We start from the raw sequence: 16,248 nt of genomic DNA on the forward strand, positions 1-16,248 counted from the left end.
TCCATTTGGGACGCACCCAACGGCATCGGGAATGGTTTGCAAATGTGCAAACGGCTTCTCCTTCATCTGGCCTGGCGTCTGTGAGACAACGTGCTGCACTCAAAGTCAGAGCACCTGTGCCAATAGTATCGTCTCTGACCCCAAAAAGGTGAGTCACGCCTGGCTTTTGAGAGGTGGATTACTTTTTATAGAGTCAGTAATATTATGCATCCATAACACGACGATGATGACACACTCTTTTCCTACCATGTAGTGCTTACAATGTAGGTCGGCCATAAATCATGAATACTTCAAGGACCAAGGATGCTGTTTAAACAATTGGATGTGAATTCGAGTCGTCCCTTTGATTAGCTTTTTGGTGGACAGGTTCAAGGAGAGGGCACATGATATTGCTTTTATTCTCACTGACCTTGGCTATATCATCAGAGAAAATGGTGACTTGAAACTATTTCTGCAGGGATTCTGTTGAGAAATGTACCAGCAGCAAAGAGCAGCATGTTAATCTGCATGCATCTCTAGCAACGGTCCAAGTCAGGGATTCACATCAAAGGCTCATTATTGATAAGAGTGGTGCGAAAGCAGCAAGCCCACTCCTCTTCCCTCCCTGCTCATCCCTTTTCAGTAAAGTACCAGAACTGTGCTGATGAAAAATGCTAGAGCTGCATATAGACGTAGTGAACTTCCTTAAATATTTTCAGTTGTATCCTTAGGAAAGCGCTTTCAGTCCAAATGTTTGAACTACATCTAATGGAATGGTGCAGTGCACATCCATGTCATCTAACCATCAGATATAACTGGGACACATGGCATCCAGTTCAAAAATATCATCTATATTTTCCCGGCTTCCAGGTGCCTACATGGATGTATTTAAGTTCATAGCAACAAGTAGCTTGTGTGATTCAGACCATGCTAAACGTACCCTTAAAACAAAAAGGAAATAATCTCCAAAGCAGTTAAGCCAGAGCTGATGAGGTGTTTCCATGTAGCTAATAGGTTCTGACCTGATGATTGTAACAAATACAAAGTTGTGAGCCTGACTTGTGTACTTAGCCATTACGATTTATGTTCGGGGCTCAGGCAAATGATTCAGGAGGAAAATATCTGATGAGGAAAAGTGGTGCGCAAATTGGTCAGATGAAATTAATTAGCGCCTTCGGAAAGTATTCAGACCCTCTGACTTTTTCCACATTTTGTTACGTTACAGCTGTAATCTAAAATGGATAAAATAAATACAAATCCTCAGCAATCTACACACAATACCCCATAATGACAGGTTTATAGAAATGTTTGCTAAATGATTACAAATAAAAAACAGAAATACCTTATTTACATAAATATTCAGACCCTTTGCTATGAGACTTGAAATTGAACTCGAGTGTGTCCTGTTTCCATTGATCATCCTTGAGATGTTTCCACAACTTGATAGGAGTCCAACGGTGGTAAATTCAATTGATTGGACATGATTTGAAAAGGCACACACCTGTCTATATAAGGTCCCTTAGTTGACAGTGCATGTCAGAGCAAAAACCAAGCCATGAGGTCGAAGGAATTGTCAATGGAGCTTCAAGACAGAATTGTGTCGAGGCACAGATCTGGGGAAGTGTACCAAAACATTTCTGCAGCATTGAAGGTCCCCCAAGAACACAGTGGCCTCCATCATTCTTAAATGGAAGGAGTTTGAAACCACCAAGACTCTTCCCTGAGCTGGCCGCAGAGCCAAACTGAACAATCGGGAGAGAAGGACCTTGGTCAGGGAGGTGACCAAGAACCTGATGGTCACTCTGACAGAGCTCTCAAGTTCCTCTGTGGAGATGGGAGAACCTTTCAGAAGGAAAACCATCTCTGCAGCACTCCACCAATCAGGCCTTTATGGGAGAGTGGCCAGACGGAAGCCACTCCTGAGTAAAAGGAACATGACAGTCAGCTTTGAGTTTGCCAAAAGGCACCTAAAGACTCTCAGACCACGAAAAACAAGATTCTCTGGTCTGATGAAACCAACATTGAACTCTTTGGCCTGAATGCCAAGCGTCATGTCTGGAGAAAACCTGGCACCATCCCTACGGTGAAGCATAGTGGTGACAGCATCATGCTGTGGGGATGTTTTTCAGCAGCAGAGACTGGGAGACTAGTCAGGATCGAGGCAAAGATGAACGGAGCAAAGTATAGAGAGATCCTTGATGAAAACCTGCTTCAGAGCGCTCAGGAGCTCAGACTGGGACGAAGGTTTTACCGTCCAACAGGGCAATGACCCTAAGCACACAGCCAAGACAATGCAGGAGTGGCTTTGGGACAAGTCCCTGAATGTCCTTGAGTGGCCCAGTCCGTGCCCGGACTTGAACATGATTGAACATCTCTGGAGAGAACTGAAAATAGCTGTGCAGCAACGCTCCCTGTCCAACCTGACAGAGCTTGCAAGGATCTCCAGAGAAGAATGGGAGAAACTCCCCAAATACAGGTGTGCCAAGCTTGTAGCGTCATACCCAAGAAGACTCGAGGCTGTAATCGCTGCCAATGTACTGAGTAAAGGGTCTGAATACTTATGTAAATGTGAAATCAGTTTATTTTATTTTATAAAAGAGCAAACATTTCTAAAACCCTTTTTTTTGCCTCATCATTATGGTGTATGGTGTAGTGTGTAGGTTGATGAGGGGAAAAAACAATTTAATCAATTTTAGAATAAAGCTGTAAGGTAACAAAATGTGGAAAAAGTGGGGTCTGAATACTTTCCGAAGGCACTGTAAGTGGCATATAAAAGAAAATGCTCAGAGTAGCATGCTCATTTTCTCTTGACTACACTATACTAAGTTAAGTACCTTTCCAAATTCGTCTTATCTGTTCCTAGTCCCCTCATTCCTTCCATATTTCAATCTCATGGCAAAGAAGTAGCTCAATTTGCTAAACTTGTCCTCACGTTACAAATTCCTGTCAGACACTTATACTCTGATAATTTGTCAGAAAAAAACATGGTTAGAAATGCATAATGGTTTAACAATTTATACATTAACTGGACATTGAATCTTGCTGCCATTTTCTCTCTCGCCACTTGACTTTTTTTTTGTTCAAACTAAACCTAAACTTGACCTTTGTCTTTAGGACCAAAGAAAATAGTTCTGCCTTCAGGGCGTCCAATCAAAAATGAGTTGACATCCTGTCCTCATAGGCAGATTTGTCCCAGAACAAAGTAAATGTTATTATAGTTGACTAGATTTGATTGTGGTAGATGTTTTAATACATATCCCTGAAAACAATCCATATTTAAATCATCTATTTAGCTGGTGTGATATAATGATTGACACGACAGTACATTTTCAGTAGTTTTATTGAAAAATGCCTCTTGTGTTTCAGAAATAAATAAGAAAATAAGGCAGTGGAATTCACAATTTGCAGTTAAAACATGAAGCAGCAATACCATATCCATAGTCTTGCACACAAATTCCAACTGCATTCGATATTAATAAAACAACAAATGACAACAACTATATTCTGATTAACAAACCATACTAAATATACACCACAGACATGCAATTCCACCTTTTGGTCAAATCAGCTGTGAGTTGATATAAGAAAACGGATAAATATTTTGTCTAAAGTTACAAAAATGGAAGCCATGTTTAACTGCAGTACTGAAGATGAAAACTGTAGGTAGATGGTGAACAAATGGCCATCTTTCAAGTGAGAAAAAAGGCAAAAGTATAAAATAGGAATAAAACAACATTTTGATAATCAAGCCATTTTGGATGAACCGTAATTTTGGATGAACAGTAAAAGAGGCGTTTTTTTTTGTTGGATGCCCCAACACTGTGTGAACAAACATTTGCTTTCCTTTAATACCTTTGAATTATGGTTTTGTCATGAAGAGTGCATTGTCCAACACTGCAATTCAATAACGCTTAATGCAGATATGTTACAAGCAAAATACACAATAGGGAAGACAGCAAGCTTACAGATTTGTCATGTTTTTGCTTCCCCCTCCCCCAACATATGATTTAAGGTACTTCCAAATATAGAGGTCTCAAACCCCTTTTTAGTGGAATGTGCATAGCCCTTAATGACACCATATGTGAACACAGCAACAACAAAAACAAGAAGAACAAAAAAAAGAAGAACATCCTCTTTTTATGAACCTATACTTTTGGATTCCATTCTTGATAGTGACCTCTTTCGACGCTCGTTTTGTGAGTCGTCTTCTTCTTCGGGTATTGGGACTACGTAGGTTTCAGGCTCAGGTGGATATGGGTCTGCTTGGAAATAGTGTTTTATGCCAATTGAACATGAGTGTAATTTGCAGGGTATGTCAGGCTCAACATGCACAAAAATGAATTGCTGTGTTAGGTTTTCTTTTCAGGCTTGGACATACAGTATACTGGTGAAAAGACAATTGAGTGGACGTGGTCATATCCCTCCATATGTTATTTTCAAAAGACACTGATAGAAAGTAAACAATTCCATGCGTTTTATATATCTGTGTGATGTTAGTATTACACCATGTTAATACAGTTTGAGTGGTGGGTGGGTTCAATCGTTCAGTGCATTTTCTATGTCTGTGTGATGTTAATAATACAATGTCAATACAGTTTGAGTGGTGGGTGGGTTCAATCGTTCAGTGCATTTTCTATAGCTGTGTGATGTTAGTACAGTTTGAGTGGCGGGTGGGTTTAATCATTGAACAGAATCATCATTGCCATTTGCTGCAACTCATTCATTTATAAAATATCAACACAAAATATCAAAAGATCAAGTAAGAGCTCTACCACCAGCCTATTCATACATTTTGGAATTGGGAGGTCATTCCTCATAACATTAGAGGTAACCAGCTGGTACTGGAATCAATGCATACTACAGCATAATGAATGACGATTCTCAGAATGCTACTGCCGTGTACATAGGGAGAAAAGCTAAACCTTCAAGGTCACATCGGCACAAAAGGCACGTGGTTCAATATGGCCCTGAGCGGTCTGCGTGTGTTTATGCTACAGAAACATCCCTTGTTGGGACGTGGTAGAAAAAGAAGCATTCGTGTTGGCATTCACCAAGCAGCAGGTTACAAGGCAAAAGCATAACTACAGGTGTTAAAAACCACATTGAGTGGATGCGATTTAAACATCATTTACAAGGCATCATTAGTTTATTTACAGATTTCACCTCAAGAGTAACCATGTTAATGTTGTTGTTGAAGTATTTGGTGTTTGTTTGTTTGTTTGTTTGTTTGTTTGTTTGCACATGCTTCTCCACCTGATAGAAGGTCTTTGTCTGCTCGTTCTCTGGCTTCAAGATGCAAACAGGCAACTATGTTGTTGTCATCACCGGTGCTTGTTTGATCTAGTTGCTCTACAATGTTGTTAGTACCGGTCCTCGTTGTTCTTGTCTTTCTCAACATAGCTTGTTAATCTTATCCTTTGGTGGCTTATCCTCAAACAGCTCTAGAGCGCGTGAGCAAGCAGGCCTTTTTTTTTTCTCAGGAATTCAAAGTGAAAGCAGCACAGGCGATTTAGAAAGTTTACTATGGTGAACCTGAAATAGGTCAAACGAGGTGTTAGTCTTCAGTTGGTATGGGAATATTTACTTTAACAAATGAACTATCACAATTTATATATAGTAGTTTCTGGAATATGTCCATTTTGTCAGCCTATACTGTACTCACTTATGTTACGTAATAACTATGTAGTAACTACACATGCGTTTCACTCATGTTTCATGCTTCGGTGACATGCAGTCATTGAGGATGTCATGCCCATCAACCTTTCCAGTTATGTACCTCTGTATCCTTGTCCATTGTACGGAATGCTGACGCACTGGGAAGAGTCACAGTAGCCAGGGGTGCCAGGTTGGCCCCTAATACCTGTGAACCCTTGGCGCCCAGGAGGACCGCGGGGCCCGGAGGAGCCTGCGGGGCCTGGAGGGCCGGTCCGAGCTTCGCCTGTTGGGCCTGTGGAGAGAGAAATCACAATCGACCAATTAGAAGGCATCGGCATGTCATCACCGTGACATCAGTGGGAGCTATAAGTGTAGTAACTGTTTCTGCCACAACGGTTTGGAAAATATTTTTATTTTTTTTACTGAAGAAGGAAAACCCTGGATTCATTCGTTGATCCTTTTTCCCCCTCTGTTTCGTCTAGACGTTTAGAAAAGCTAAGCTTGGAATGTTTCCCTCAGTCTCTCATCCATGGTCCTCTAAGTCCTTTAAACATGTGTTGTTTATGTGACCATGAGAGAAAGACCTCAGTAAATACATCTGATTGGCCCCTGAACAATGACTCATCATCAGCTATCTTCCCCTGTAATCTGGGCATTTCCCTTTCCCTGATTCAAGACCACTTCCCAAGTCTTGACCTTGTAGACCTTGAAGCCCAATGCTGTATAGTTACGCGTGCTGCATTTCAGTGGGAGTGGGTGACTTTAGTCAAGCGTGCTGAATTTCAGAGGGAGTGGGTGGCTATAGTGAAGCGTGCTGAATTACAGTGGGAACGGATGTCTGTAATAGCTGTATTGCAACTCTAAGACAAGCTCATATTATTGTTGGATGGCCTGGCAGGCAGTTTGGCTGGAATCTGTTCCTGTAGCTCCATTACAGGGTTCAACCAATGGGAATCCCACTGTCTGATCTCTGGTTTCAGAACTCAATCTATGATCTCTGTCAGCGCCGACAGAGATCGTAGATCAGCGACAGCTTGTAATGACTGTGGTACTGCTCAAGACGTTAGAATGGACAAAGACTAAGGTGAGCACATCATCTGAAATGGACCAACTCTGGTTACTATCCATATCAAGTTTGATGCTGCTAATCTGTTTGGTACATTAAATCTGTGATGTACATAAACCCAGTGATGTAAAGTACTTAAGTAAAAAATAATTTTAAATACTACATTTTTGTTTACATTTGACCTGTGAATAGAAAATGTATTTCAACATCTGTGCGTACGAGCACCTCACACACAAAGACAACATAAATCCCCTAGAAGGCAGAGTGTTTAACTGGGAAAATACTGAACGGCAGCGTTGGTCATTTATTAAACACAGCTGCCCCAGCACTGCTTCAGGCAACACCTCTGAGCTTAGCAACGCTTGGTTAAGCAGCCTGTAGTTACAGCTAAGGAGATTTAAACTGGGAGAAATGGTTCAATTCATAGTGACACATCCAGCTTAAAATGAGAGATGTGGCCAGAATGACCCCCATTACTGCAGCTAGAGCAAAGTAATGATTGATTTCCCCTGATTCTACCAAATAATATGACGCCATGCGAATCACTCGGAGAGATTAAGCTTAATGAATGAGAAGTATTGCCATTAAGACAGATGTGACGCAATGCAGGACAAAAGACAAAAGACTGGATTGTTATGGATCTGGAGCAAAAATGTGAAACTAACCAGGTGGTCCTCTTTGTCCTCGCTGTCCGACTGCTGCTGTCCCTCGATCACCCTTCTCTCCTGCAGGGCCTGGGAAACAAATCGAAAATCACTCACAGCCGACAAAGACAAGGACACACACTCAAAGAGTAAACCCTAATGCAACCACTATGAGCGCACAGGAATTGACATTTTCATGAAGTTGCGGGGGGGGGGGGGGGGGGTAGACATTTCCTGAGCCACTGAAAACAGTCTGAGACAGGCCTATGGAAAGACACACAGAAATACAGACATAACCACTGAGATGAATGGAATATGTTGTGAAGATGAGACTTTGGAAAAGTCGGTGAAGGCTTCATTCCATTGCTATCGCAGCAATTCTAAGACGGAATTGGTATGTCTATGGAAAAATGTCCCGTCTTCGTTCCAACCGTGACAATACCACACAGCAAGACACTCTAGTTAAGCCTACTGATACTGAACAGCTGGGCCAGGGGTGTCAATTCCTGGAGGCCCATGTGTCTGTTGGTTTTTGTTACTTCCTTTCAATTTGTAGTAAGACCTAGACAACCAGGTGAGGGGAATTTCTAAATAATCAATTACCTTAATTGGTCAATCATGTACATGGGAGGAGAGAAAATCCGCAGACATACTGCCGTCCAGGAATTGAGTTTGACACCCTAGAGCTAAACGTATTGATAAACAGCTTTATCAGTTAACATAGGGGAAATCTTGGGTTCCTGACAGTCATGGACATCCTGACGACGTACCTCTCTCTCCTTGCTGGCCAGGTTGTCCTGAACTTCCTGGGAATCCATTCCTGCCTGCCTGTCCAGGCTCTCCACGGGGACCCTGGTTACCGCTGGGCCCAGCGGGTCCGGGGGGACCTGGGTTGTTGCTACTACGGTAACCGCTGGGAATCTGGTTCAGCATGGAATTGACTCTACTCATTTGTCCTGAAAAAACAATGATAAACATAAACATCTGAGAAGGCAACAGACATTTTGATTTCTCTCTGGTGAAATAAGTACTTACAAATGTAGTGCTGAAAAAAAAGGCCCACTCACCATTTACTATCTGCTCACACACTTGTCTGGCAATGGATCGCATCATGTTCTGAGGAGCAAAGTCGCCCTAGAAACAAACAGAGAGGAAGGCTTGGTGATGAATATACATGACTTACTGAGATTTACTGAGGTTCACAACTTGGAGCTAGAACCCTGGAGATGTTACTCACTCTCTCTCCTCTGTCCCCTTTAATACCATTGGCTCCCTGAAATGAAATGAATATACAAGGCCGTTACATCTCACTGCACACAGATGTATGTACTGTATGACACAAAAACGTTGCCTTTCAGTGGTTTGCATGACATGCAGAACTGTATTATGAGATTTGGTGAGGTGGATGCTTACCGAAACACCTGTGTCACCAGGCTTTCCTGGTTTTCCTGAAACCCCAGGCATTCCAGGAGATCCAGGAGGTCCCTGAATAGTGACAAGACCAAAAACAACCAATCAAATACATGTATTGCACCATGCACTTCAAGGGACCACAATGGGAAGTCATCGACTTTGTTGTTATCCCTGTCAAGTTTTTAAAATTAAAAACTTTTTTAAACTTGCAAATAAAACAATCAATCAATCCAGTGACACAAACAACGGACGGAACAAATCAGAAACAGTGACACAAACAAAAGAACCATTTAGATACAGTGACACAAACAAAAGAACCAATCAGATACAGTGACGCAAACAAAATAACCAATCAGATACAGTGACGCAAACAAAACAACCATTCAGATTCAGTGACACAAACAAAAGAACCAATCAGACACAGTGACACAAACAAAATAACCAATCAGATACAGTGACGCAAACAAAAGAACCAATCAGATACAGTGACGCAAACAAAACAACCATTCAGATACAGTGACACAAACAACGGACGGAACAAATCAGAAACAGTGATGCAAACAAAACAACCATTCAGATACAGTGACACAAACAAAAGAACCAATCAGATACAGTGACGCAAACAAAAGAACCATTTAGATACAGTGACACAAACAAAAGAACCAATCAGATACAGTGACACAAACAAAACAACCATTCAGATACAGTGACACAAACAAAAGAACCATTTAGATACAGTGACACAAACAAAAGAACCAATCAGATACAGTGACACAAACAAAACAACCATTCAGATACAGTGACACAAACAAAAGAACCATTTAGATACAGTGACACAAACAAAAGAACCAATCAGAAACAGTGACACAAACAAAAGAACCAATCAGAAACAGTGACACAAACAAAATAACCAATCTGATACAGTGACACAAACAAAATAACCACTCAGATTACGCTCAAGAAACTTCTGGTCTGTCTTCACTATAGTTTAGGAGAGGCTGAGTTTGACAGTTCTTAAATGTCTTTATCTCCCTGACTTTACTTTGTCTGAGCATACCATTGGGCCTGTTGGACCTCTGGATCCAGCCTGTCCTTCCTTTCCTTGGGGTCCCTGCATTCACAACACACAGACAATCGAGTTAAACAAGTTGAGCTGATGGGATAAAGTTCATTTGACAGACGACATTGCATGATCATTAGACAAAGCCCCATTGATTTTACTTACCCTCGGTCCAGCAGGTCCGATTGGGCCGATGGTCCCAGCTATCCCAGGTGGACCCTGGGGGAAAAAAGCGGAAACACAACCCACGTGAGAGCTGGACTTTCTTAATTTCTTCCTCACAGCTCACATTAACACAGGACACCTACCTTTGGACCAACCAACTCAAACCAGTTTATTTAACCACCAGTTTCCTGTGTGTCAAACAGCACATTTCCACATTTATTTCAAATTTCCTCTGAAACTCTGCTCACTTTTGTATTGTCAAATCCTCTCTGGCCTTTGATGCTTCGCATAAAATGTACAGGGAACATAACATATTCCAGATCCGTTTTTATTGGCCGTTATAAATCAGGACCGCATACTCTGCAAGTCGTTAAATGCATGTTGCTCTATCATCTGTTCTATCATGTTCACCTGCAAACACTACCCACAATCTATTTAAGCGATGGGTTCACCAAGGCTTTTATCTTGGAATTGATCATTATTTTACACTTGGTAATTCATTCTCCAGTGTCTTGTGGCATCAACAAACCAGCATGAATTCTAAACTGAGGTAAAACAAAATTGTAGGGAGGGGGAAGGCTTTGTTCCCAATTGACTCCTCTGCATAGAAGGACTCTGAGTTTACTGGTAGACACACAGGGGGCTTCTCCTTTTAAATCCGTAAATAAAAAGGGGCAGGCTTTTTCTTAGAAACACAAAGATGCCATTTCATGTATGAGGACTGGAGGGGGCTATTTGTTTATGGCATTGTGAGTTTCATGGAAACCATCTCAGAGGATCTCTCAAATGCAGACGTATGACGACACATGGAAGTGCATTGTTGCTCTGTAAAACGCCACAGGCGAGGCCTGGAAATCATTGATGGGCTCGCATAATGTTGTCAATATTGATGAAGTAGAAGAGCCAGCTATGTTATGGGAGCAGAGTAAGGCTCGTTTACCATTATGTTCTGTGTAGCGATGCCATCTATCATAGAGGTTTGGTGTGTTAAAAAAAAAAAGATGGGTGTTCATGAATCTGGATTTTCCATTATTCCATTCTATATCACCTCATCCGCTTTGTATGGACCACAGTACAACTGACACAAACAGGAAGGCCTAATGTGCACAGCCTAACCAGAAGCCCCTGGTTAAGAAGCGTTGTATATCAAGGTGATTTGTTTTCCACTCAGTTATTCTTAACTTCAAGAAAGATTCAATACAAATTTGGGAATCTCAACCTGCCTCTTTGTGAGTTCTCCTCATGTGAAATATTGTCTGTGGCTTGCCACATGAAGAGAGGCCAGAGAAGCAGAATATCTGTACCCTGTGAATTATCCCCGATTTACTGTTCTAAACCACAGCCAGGCCGGTGAGCCAAAGCAGCACTCACTTTCTGTCCAGGTAGCCCAGAATCACCAGCTTCTCCCTTCGGTCCTTGGCGGCCCTGAAACAGCGGAGGGAGAAACACATTCACACTCAGTGGATAACAACATAATAATTCCTCCAAACTCAACACTCACTAACCTTCAGGTGACAGATCTAAGAAAATGTGTTGTGCCAATCTGTCTTGAACCCAAGATAAACACGCTGTGATGAGAGTTCTGTGTGACATGTGTGGAAGTGTATTGGTGATGTCTGAACAGTCTAATGGCAAATTCCTTTTTTTTTTGGTGAAGAAGTGGATAAACATTCGTCTTGAGTTTGGGTGCTTTTCAGCGAAGGAAATCCCAGGGGTGATTAATGTAGCACTGAGCTGCATTGAGATGCATCGAGATTAGGCTGGTTTAACATATCCCTAGACATGAAGAAATGCAGGCTCAACAGGCCTCTGCCACAATTACTCTGCAGCTTGTGATTTCCTTACATAATGAACGGACAAAATGATTCCTATTCGGTGTGTGGCGGCATCGTGGGATTTACGTGTAACTGCTGGAAACGAGCCGTGCGCAGCAGCAACGCCCGTGGCTGGGGAGAGGGAAGGGTATGTGGCGTGTGGAATGTGTGAGTGTGGAGTGTTCAGTGTAAGAGTGAGACTCACAGCTTCTCCTGGAATAGACAGCCCGCTAGATCCTTGAGGGCCAGGCAGACCCATAGGTCCTGGCAATCCTGTATCTCCACGCGGTCCAATTGGACCCTATCAGAGAAACAAAGACAAGAGATAAGAATCAATTAGAGCTGGAAAGAATGCTGCTATTGAGATCTCCAGACTGAAAATAGCAGTGCAGTCAAACACGCTACTGTTGCAATCTCTGGAAGAAGGCACCAGAAACCGTGGAATGCCTACACTGTCAAACCAAGCCACCCTGAAATTTCGAGAAGACTGACATACTCCTAATAAGTGAATTCAGATGTGTTCCTTCCTCTTCAAAGCCATGAAACTGTAAACAGTTCTCAGTTTTCATCAAGAGCAGAAAAAGCTTTAAGGAGTCTCCAATATCCCACATTCTCCAAACTGTGTCAAATGCCTTGACCACTTTATGACTTGCCTGCCGTCGGTTATAGCCCTGCAGACCTAAAGAGGGAATCTGAGAGGTGAGGTTAGTGAGGTACTTACAGCCGGGCCAGTCTCTCCTCTTTCACCCCGGGGACCTTTGCTACCGGGTGCGCCCTGGTGAAGAAAGATCATTTGTCAAGTTAGCACCGGGTGTCCAGAAGCTCAGACCCATACTCATGATGGATACTCCCTCCCTGGGGGCTTCATAATCATCACTGTAGTTTCCTTCTGGCTTGCCCTTTTAAAATACAAATACAAGCCAACTTTTTGTTGTGCATTGTACAGTCAGTCCTACATAATGAATGCATGTATGTCAGAGGCAACTGTACAGTACATAAATCAAAATGTGTCAAAAAGATACTTTCCGATCGGCAGATCAATGAGTTCACTAGAAACCCTGGCCTGCAGCATAGAGATGGAAGGAAAACAAGTCCTAAATGCCACCCTATTCCCTATGTAGTGCCTTATGGGCCCTGATCAGAAGTAGTGCACTAAATAGGGAACAGAGTGCTATTTGGAGACAAATAGAGAGCGTAGTGGGTGTATCTGGTGCTTACCACTGCCCCCTGTGTTCCCTGGGGTCCTGTGCTTTCCGAGGTACATGTGCAGGCGTTGGGGAGGGACGGGCACTTGGACTCTTCTCTCTGATAACAGGGGAGGGAACAGACAAAGAGAAGTGGTGAGCTGCGATAACTAGAAGGAGTAGGGCTAAGACACAGACCCATTACTGACTGTAAGTCTCTCCAGATAAAAGTGTCTGCTAAATGACCGAAATGTAATGTAAATGTAAGCAGAGGAAGGGTCAGGAGGTTACAGGATAATACGGCTTATTTTGATTGATTAAATGTTATTAAGTTTGTACCAGCAGTACGGTATATCTCAAGGAAGACAAACTGATGAAGTACATGCTCACTAGATAAGAGCAATATTTTATAGAACAACTCTAATCAGGCAGATGTGTTGGCATGCAACCCTATACAGCCTGAGTTTCCAGGAAGTCCATTGTTGTAAGCCCTACCCACAAGACATGAAACACATTAAAACACATTCTGGGTGTCCAACCGACAGTGATTGTGCAACTTGTTGAAACAGAGGCGTGTTCTTGGATCTCTCTGGCGGAACAAAAGCGAGAAAGTCCAGATCAAACAGGGGCATTGTCTTGACAGTTTGGCATTGTTTTCTGTTGGATGCACGTATTGTTGAAGCCCGTTCAAAGTTGGGATGCCTTTACAGTCGACGGGCGTTGCTTCTCCGCCTACCGGCCGGGCTCTGGGACAGCGTATCTGCAAATCAGCAACACTCTCTCCTTGACAAAAGGTGTTTGAAGCTGCAGCTGGGCCATTTAAACCCAGTCATGGTTCTTTAACAGTCAGGACAGGAGACCATAATTATAGAATGGCCAACTAGGATTGTAAAATGAATGTGCCTCACAAACATCCATTGAAACATCCATCTTCCAAGAGTTTGAATAATTTAAGAAGAAAAAAAAAGAAGAGATTTCCTGTTCTAACTGATGAACGTTCTTTTTCTGCTGCCAAAATGTGCTCTGTAATGAGGCACTTTTTCATTCAGCTTCGACTTTGACATATTAGAGAGAACAACTGCCTAGGGGTGGTTAGTCAAGTGCTAATCATGCCATACGTAGCTGCTCGCCATTCACTTTTCCATAGGTTGAGTGAAATATACGAAGCTTTCTGTCTGCACATGATTTGACCATTTGGAATCGGATTTGTAGGGATGCCGTTTCACTCTTACTGCATCTGTTATACAAGTTATCAGGACAGCATTAGAATCCAAGACACGGCTCAGAAAATACAGGCTTGTTTTTCCATTGTTCCTCTTCACGTGTTCAGGATGAGGTAAGCATGTCCTAAAGCAGAGATGTTCGATGGATATGCGTCTGTTTGCTGCCGTGTTAAAAGGTGAGACAAGCATGATGCATTGTCTAATACGCACATGTTCACACACACACACACACACACACACACACACACACACACACACACACACACACACACACACACACACCTGGACTTGATCTCAGTCACGGACACTCATGCCAGGCCGAAGGCACACATACACTCAGAGGCTCAACAGGTGTCAAGAGGACTATGGAGTTGGGTCAGTGAAGATGCTTACAGACTGCTCAAGAGCTTTTTTTTGCAGCCTGTTAAGTTGTCCCACCTCTCCCCTCCAGGGAGGTCCAGGTGTAGGGTGAAGTTGCCCTAGTCACTGATCGGCATTTTCCCCCACTGATGGTTAAGGTTAGGGTTGGGGGGAGAGGAAGCTGATCCTAGATCTGTACCTTGGGGAAATTTCAGCGGAGGTCCACTGAGGCTCCTCTTACTCACCATAGACGGAAGGTCACAGCATCTGTCTCTGCTCGTCCAGCCCAGGGTGCACACTATATCGAACATCTGGAGCTGGAACTGTGGAACAGGGGGGAAAAAAAGAAGGAAACTTTACATACTTCCTCCGCATCCCAAAATATAAAATAAGAAAACAAGGAGAACGTGGAGACAGAGAGCCCGCAGAGCATCAGATAAGGATAACAGGCACATTCCACTTGGGATGCACTGTGTTGGAGGGAGTGAGCTTCGAGGCTTCCTCCTGTCATAACAGCACTCAGATACACAGGAGCACTAAAACCGTCATGCTAGTAGGCTTGTAGGTCCATATCCTTTGATGTTGTATGACAGTTCACTTACAGTTGCAGATTCACCCTTGGAGCCAATGGACTTGGACATTTTGCCCAGAACTTGATAGCCGTCCGTGGACGTGTTTCCAGCTTCCTTAATCTCCTTGTCCGCCACCTCTTGGCAGTCGAGGTTCAGCTTGACATTGGTGGGGGAAACAAGGATGTGGAGCTGCAGACAGAAAAGATTGAGTTGTTACATTCTTCGTCCAGGACATACTTTCGTCTAGGAACGTCTGCTGTCTATCCTAAAACTCTGCAAATCATTGGGTTATCTGGGGTTGGCAACAGAGCACAGAGAGACACAGGGTGTATTTGGATGTGTTATTTCCTCTCCTTGATGTGTTGTGCCTTGAATCTCTCCAAAAGAGATAGGCCAGAGTACAATAACAAGAGCAGCACACAAACATGATTTCAATGTGTTCCGATGATGTAGAGTATCCTAAAAGTGCACACAGGGTAAGATACGCTCAGGATAAGATAATCACCAAAATTCCATCGATGTCATCTCCATTCACTGTTAAATACATAACATTAGTCATATAGCATGTCATATCATCAGTAAGATTGAGCGAGTGTGGTAGAACACAGTAGGCAATGCCGGATCAGCTGTTTTGCTTGCCTACTGATTTACAGAGCACCGCCATCCAATCATCTGTCTCGTTTACTTTGCGGTGATGGGTTTAAAGTGATGTGGTGCACACCAAGGATGAGTCTTTCCACCACTGTGTTTCACAGAGTTAATGTACACACTGCGTTGCTAGTCCTGACTCAGATCGACCTCACCACATTTTCTGATGATGTTTTGTGGCGCGGCATAAGAAGTGCTCCCTTTTCACCCTTTCCCTATATTGCCAAGCTTTGAGAGGCTAGCTGCTGTTCTGGGGAGTTCAGCTGTAGCCCAGTAACCACATTCTTACTGAGCATACAAAATGATACTGTACAGTACCGAGCCATGGAGTCAGCCCCAGAGGTTTGACAACCACACACTGTTTAATTCATTGTGGTCGACAAATGTACAGCTATGTTTAGCCGACTACGAGCAGAGGAAACTCGTATCTCAGGATTCTTCTCGGAGAGCATGCAGACAGACAGC

At 42.9% G+C, this 16,248-nt stretch overlaps 1 protein-coding gene across 4 annotated transcripts in view; it reads right to left on the reverse strand.

Annotated features, from left to right (window-relative positions):
* Positions 1-3,301: 3,301 nt before the first annotated feature.
* The window catches only part of LOC139407012 (collagen alpha-1(XII) chain-like), a 91,801-nt gene continuing 78,854 nt past the window's right edge, over positions 3,302-16,248 (reverse strand). For 2 of the 4 annotated variants that reach the window (XM_071150255.1, XM_071150253.1), the window contains 15 exons: positions 15,166-15,324; positions 14,809-14,886; positions 13,015-13,101; positions 12,518-12,571; positions 12,002-12,097; positions 11,354-11,407; positions 9,983-10,036; positions 9,815-9,868; positions 8,758-8,829; positions 8,582-8,617; positions 8,412-8,478; positions 8,115-8,300; positions 7,366-7,434; positions 5,756-5,926; positions 3,302-4,241 (listed from right to left, as the gene is read on the reverse strand). In XM_071150255.1, coding sequence (XP_071006356.1) covers positions 4,117-4,241; positions 5,756-5,926; positions 7,366-7,434; positions 8,115-8,300; positions 8,412-8,478; positions 8,582-8,617; positions 8,758-8,829; positions 9,815-9,868; positions 9,983-10,036; positions 11,354-11,407; positions 12,002-12,097; positions 12,518-12,571; positions 13,015-13,101; positions 14,809-14,886; positions 15,166-15,324 — 1,362 coding nt within the window. In that variant the 3' untranslated portion in view covers positions 3,302-4,116. Of the gene's footprint in view, positions 5,512-5,755; positions 5,927-7,365; positions 7,435-8,114; positions 8,301-8,411; positions 8,479-8,581; positions 8,618-8,757; positions 8,830-9,814; positions 9,869-9,982; positions 10,037-11,353; positions 11,408-12,001; positions 12,098-12,517; positions 12,572-13,014; positions 13,102-14,808; positions 14,887-15,165; positions 15,325-16,248 lie in introns of all 4 variants that reach the window. The other 2 variants (XM_071150254.1, XM_071150256.1) reach the window with 2 other exon arrangements.

The sequence above is a fragment of the Oncorhynchus clarkii genome, chromosome 4 (genome assembly GCF_045791955.1).
Source record: "Oncorhynchus clarkii lewisi isolate Uvic-CL-2024 chromosome 4, UVic_Ocla_1.0, whole genome shotgun sequence".
Lineage (NCBI taxonomy): Eukaryota > Metazoa > Chordata > Actinopteri > Salmoniformes > Salmonidae > Oncorhynchus > Oncorhynchus clarkii.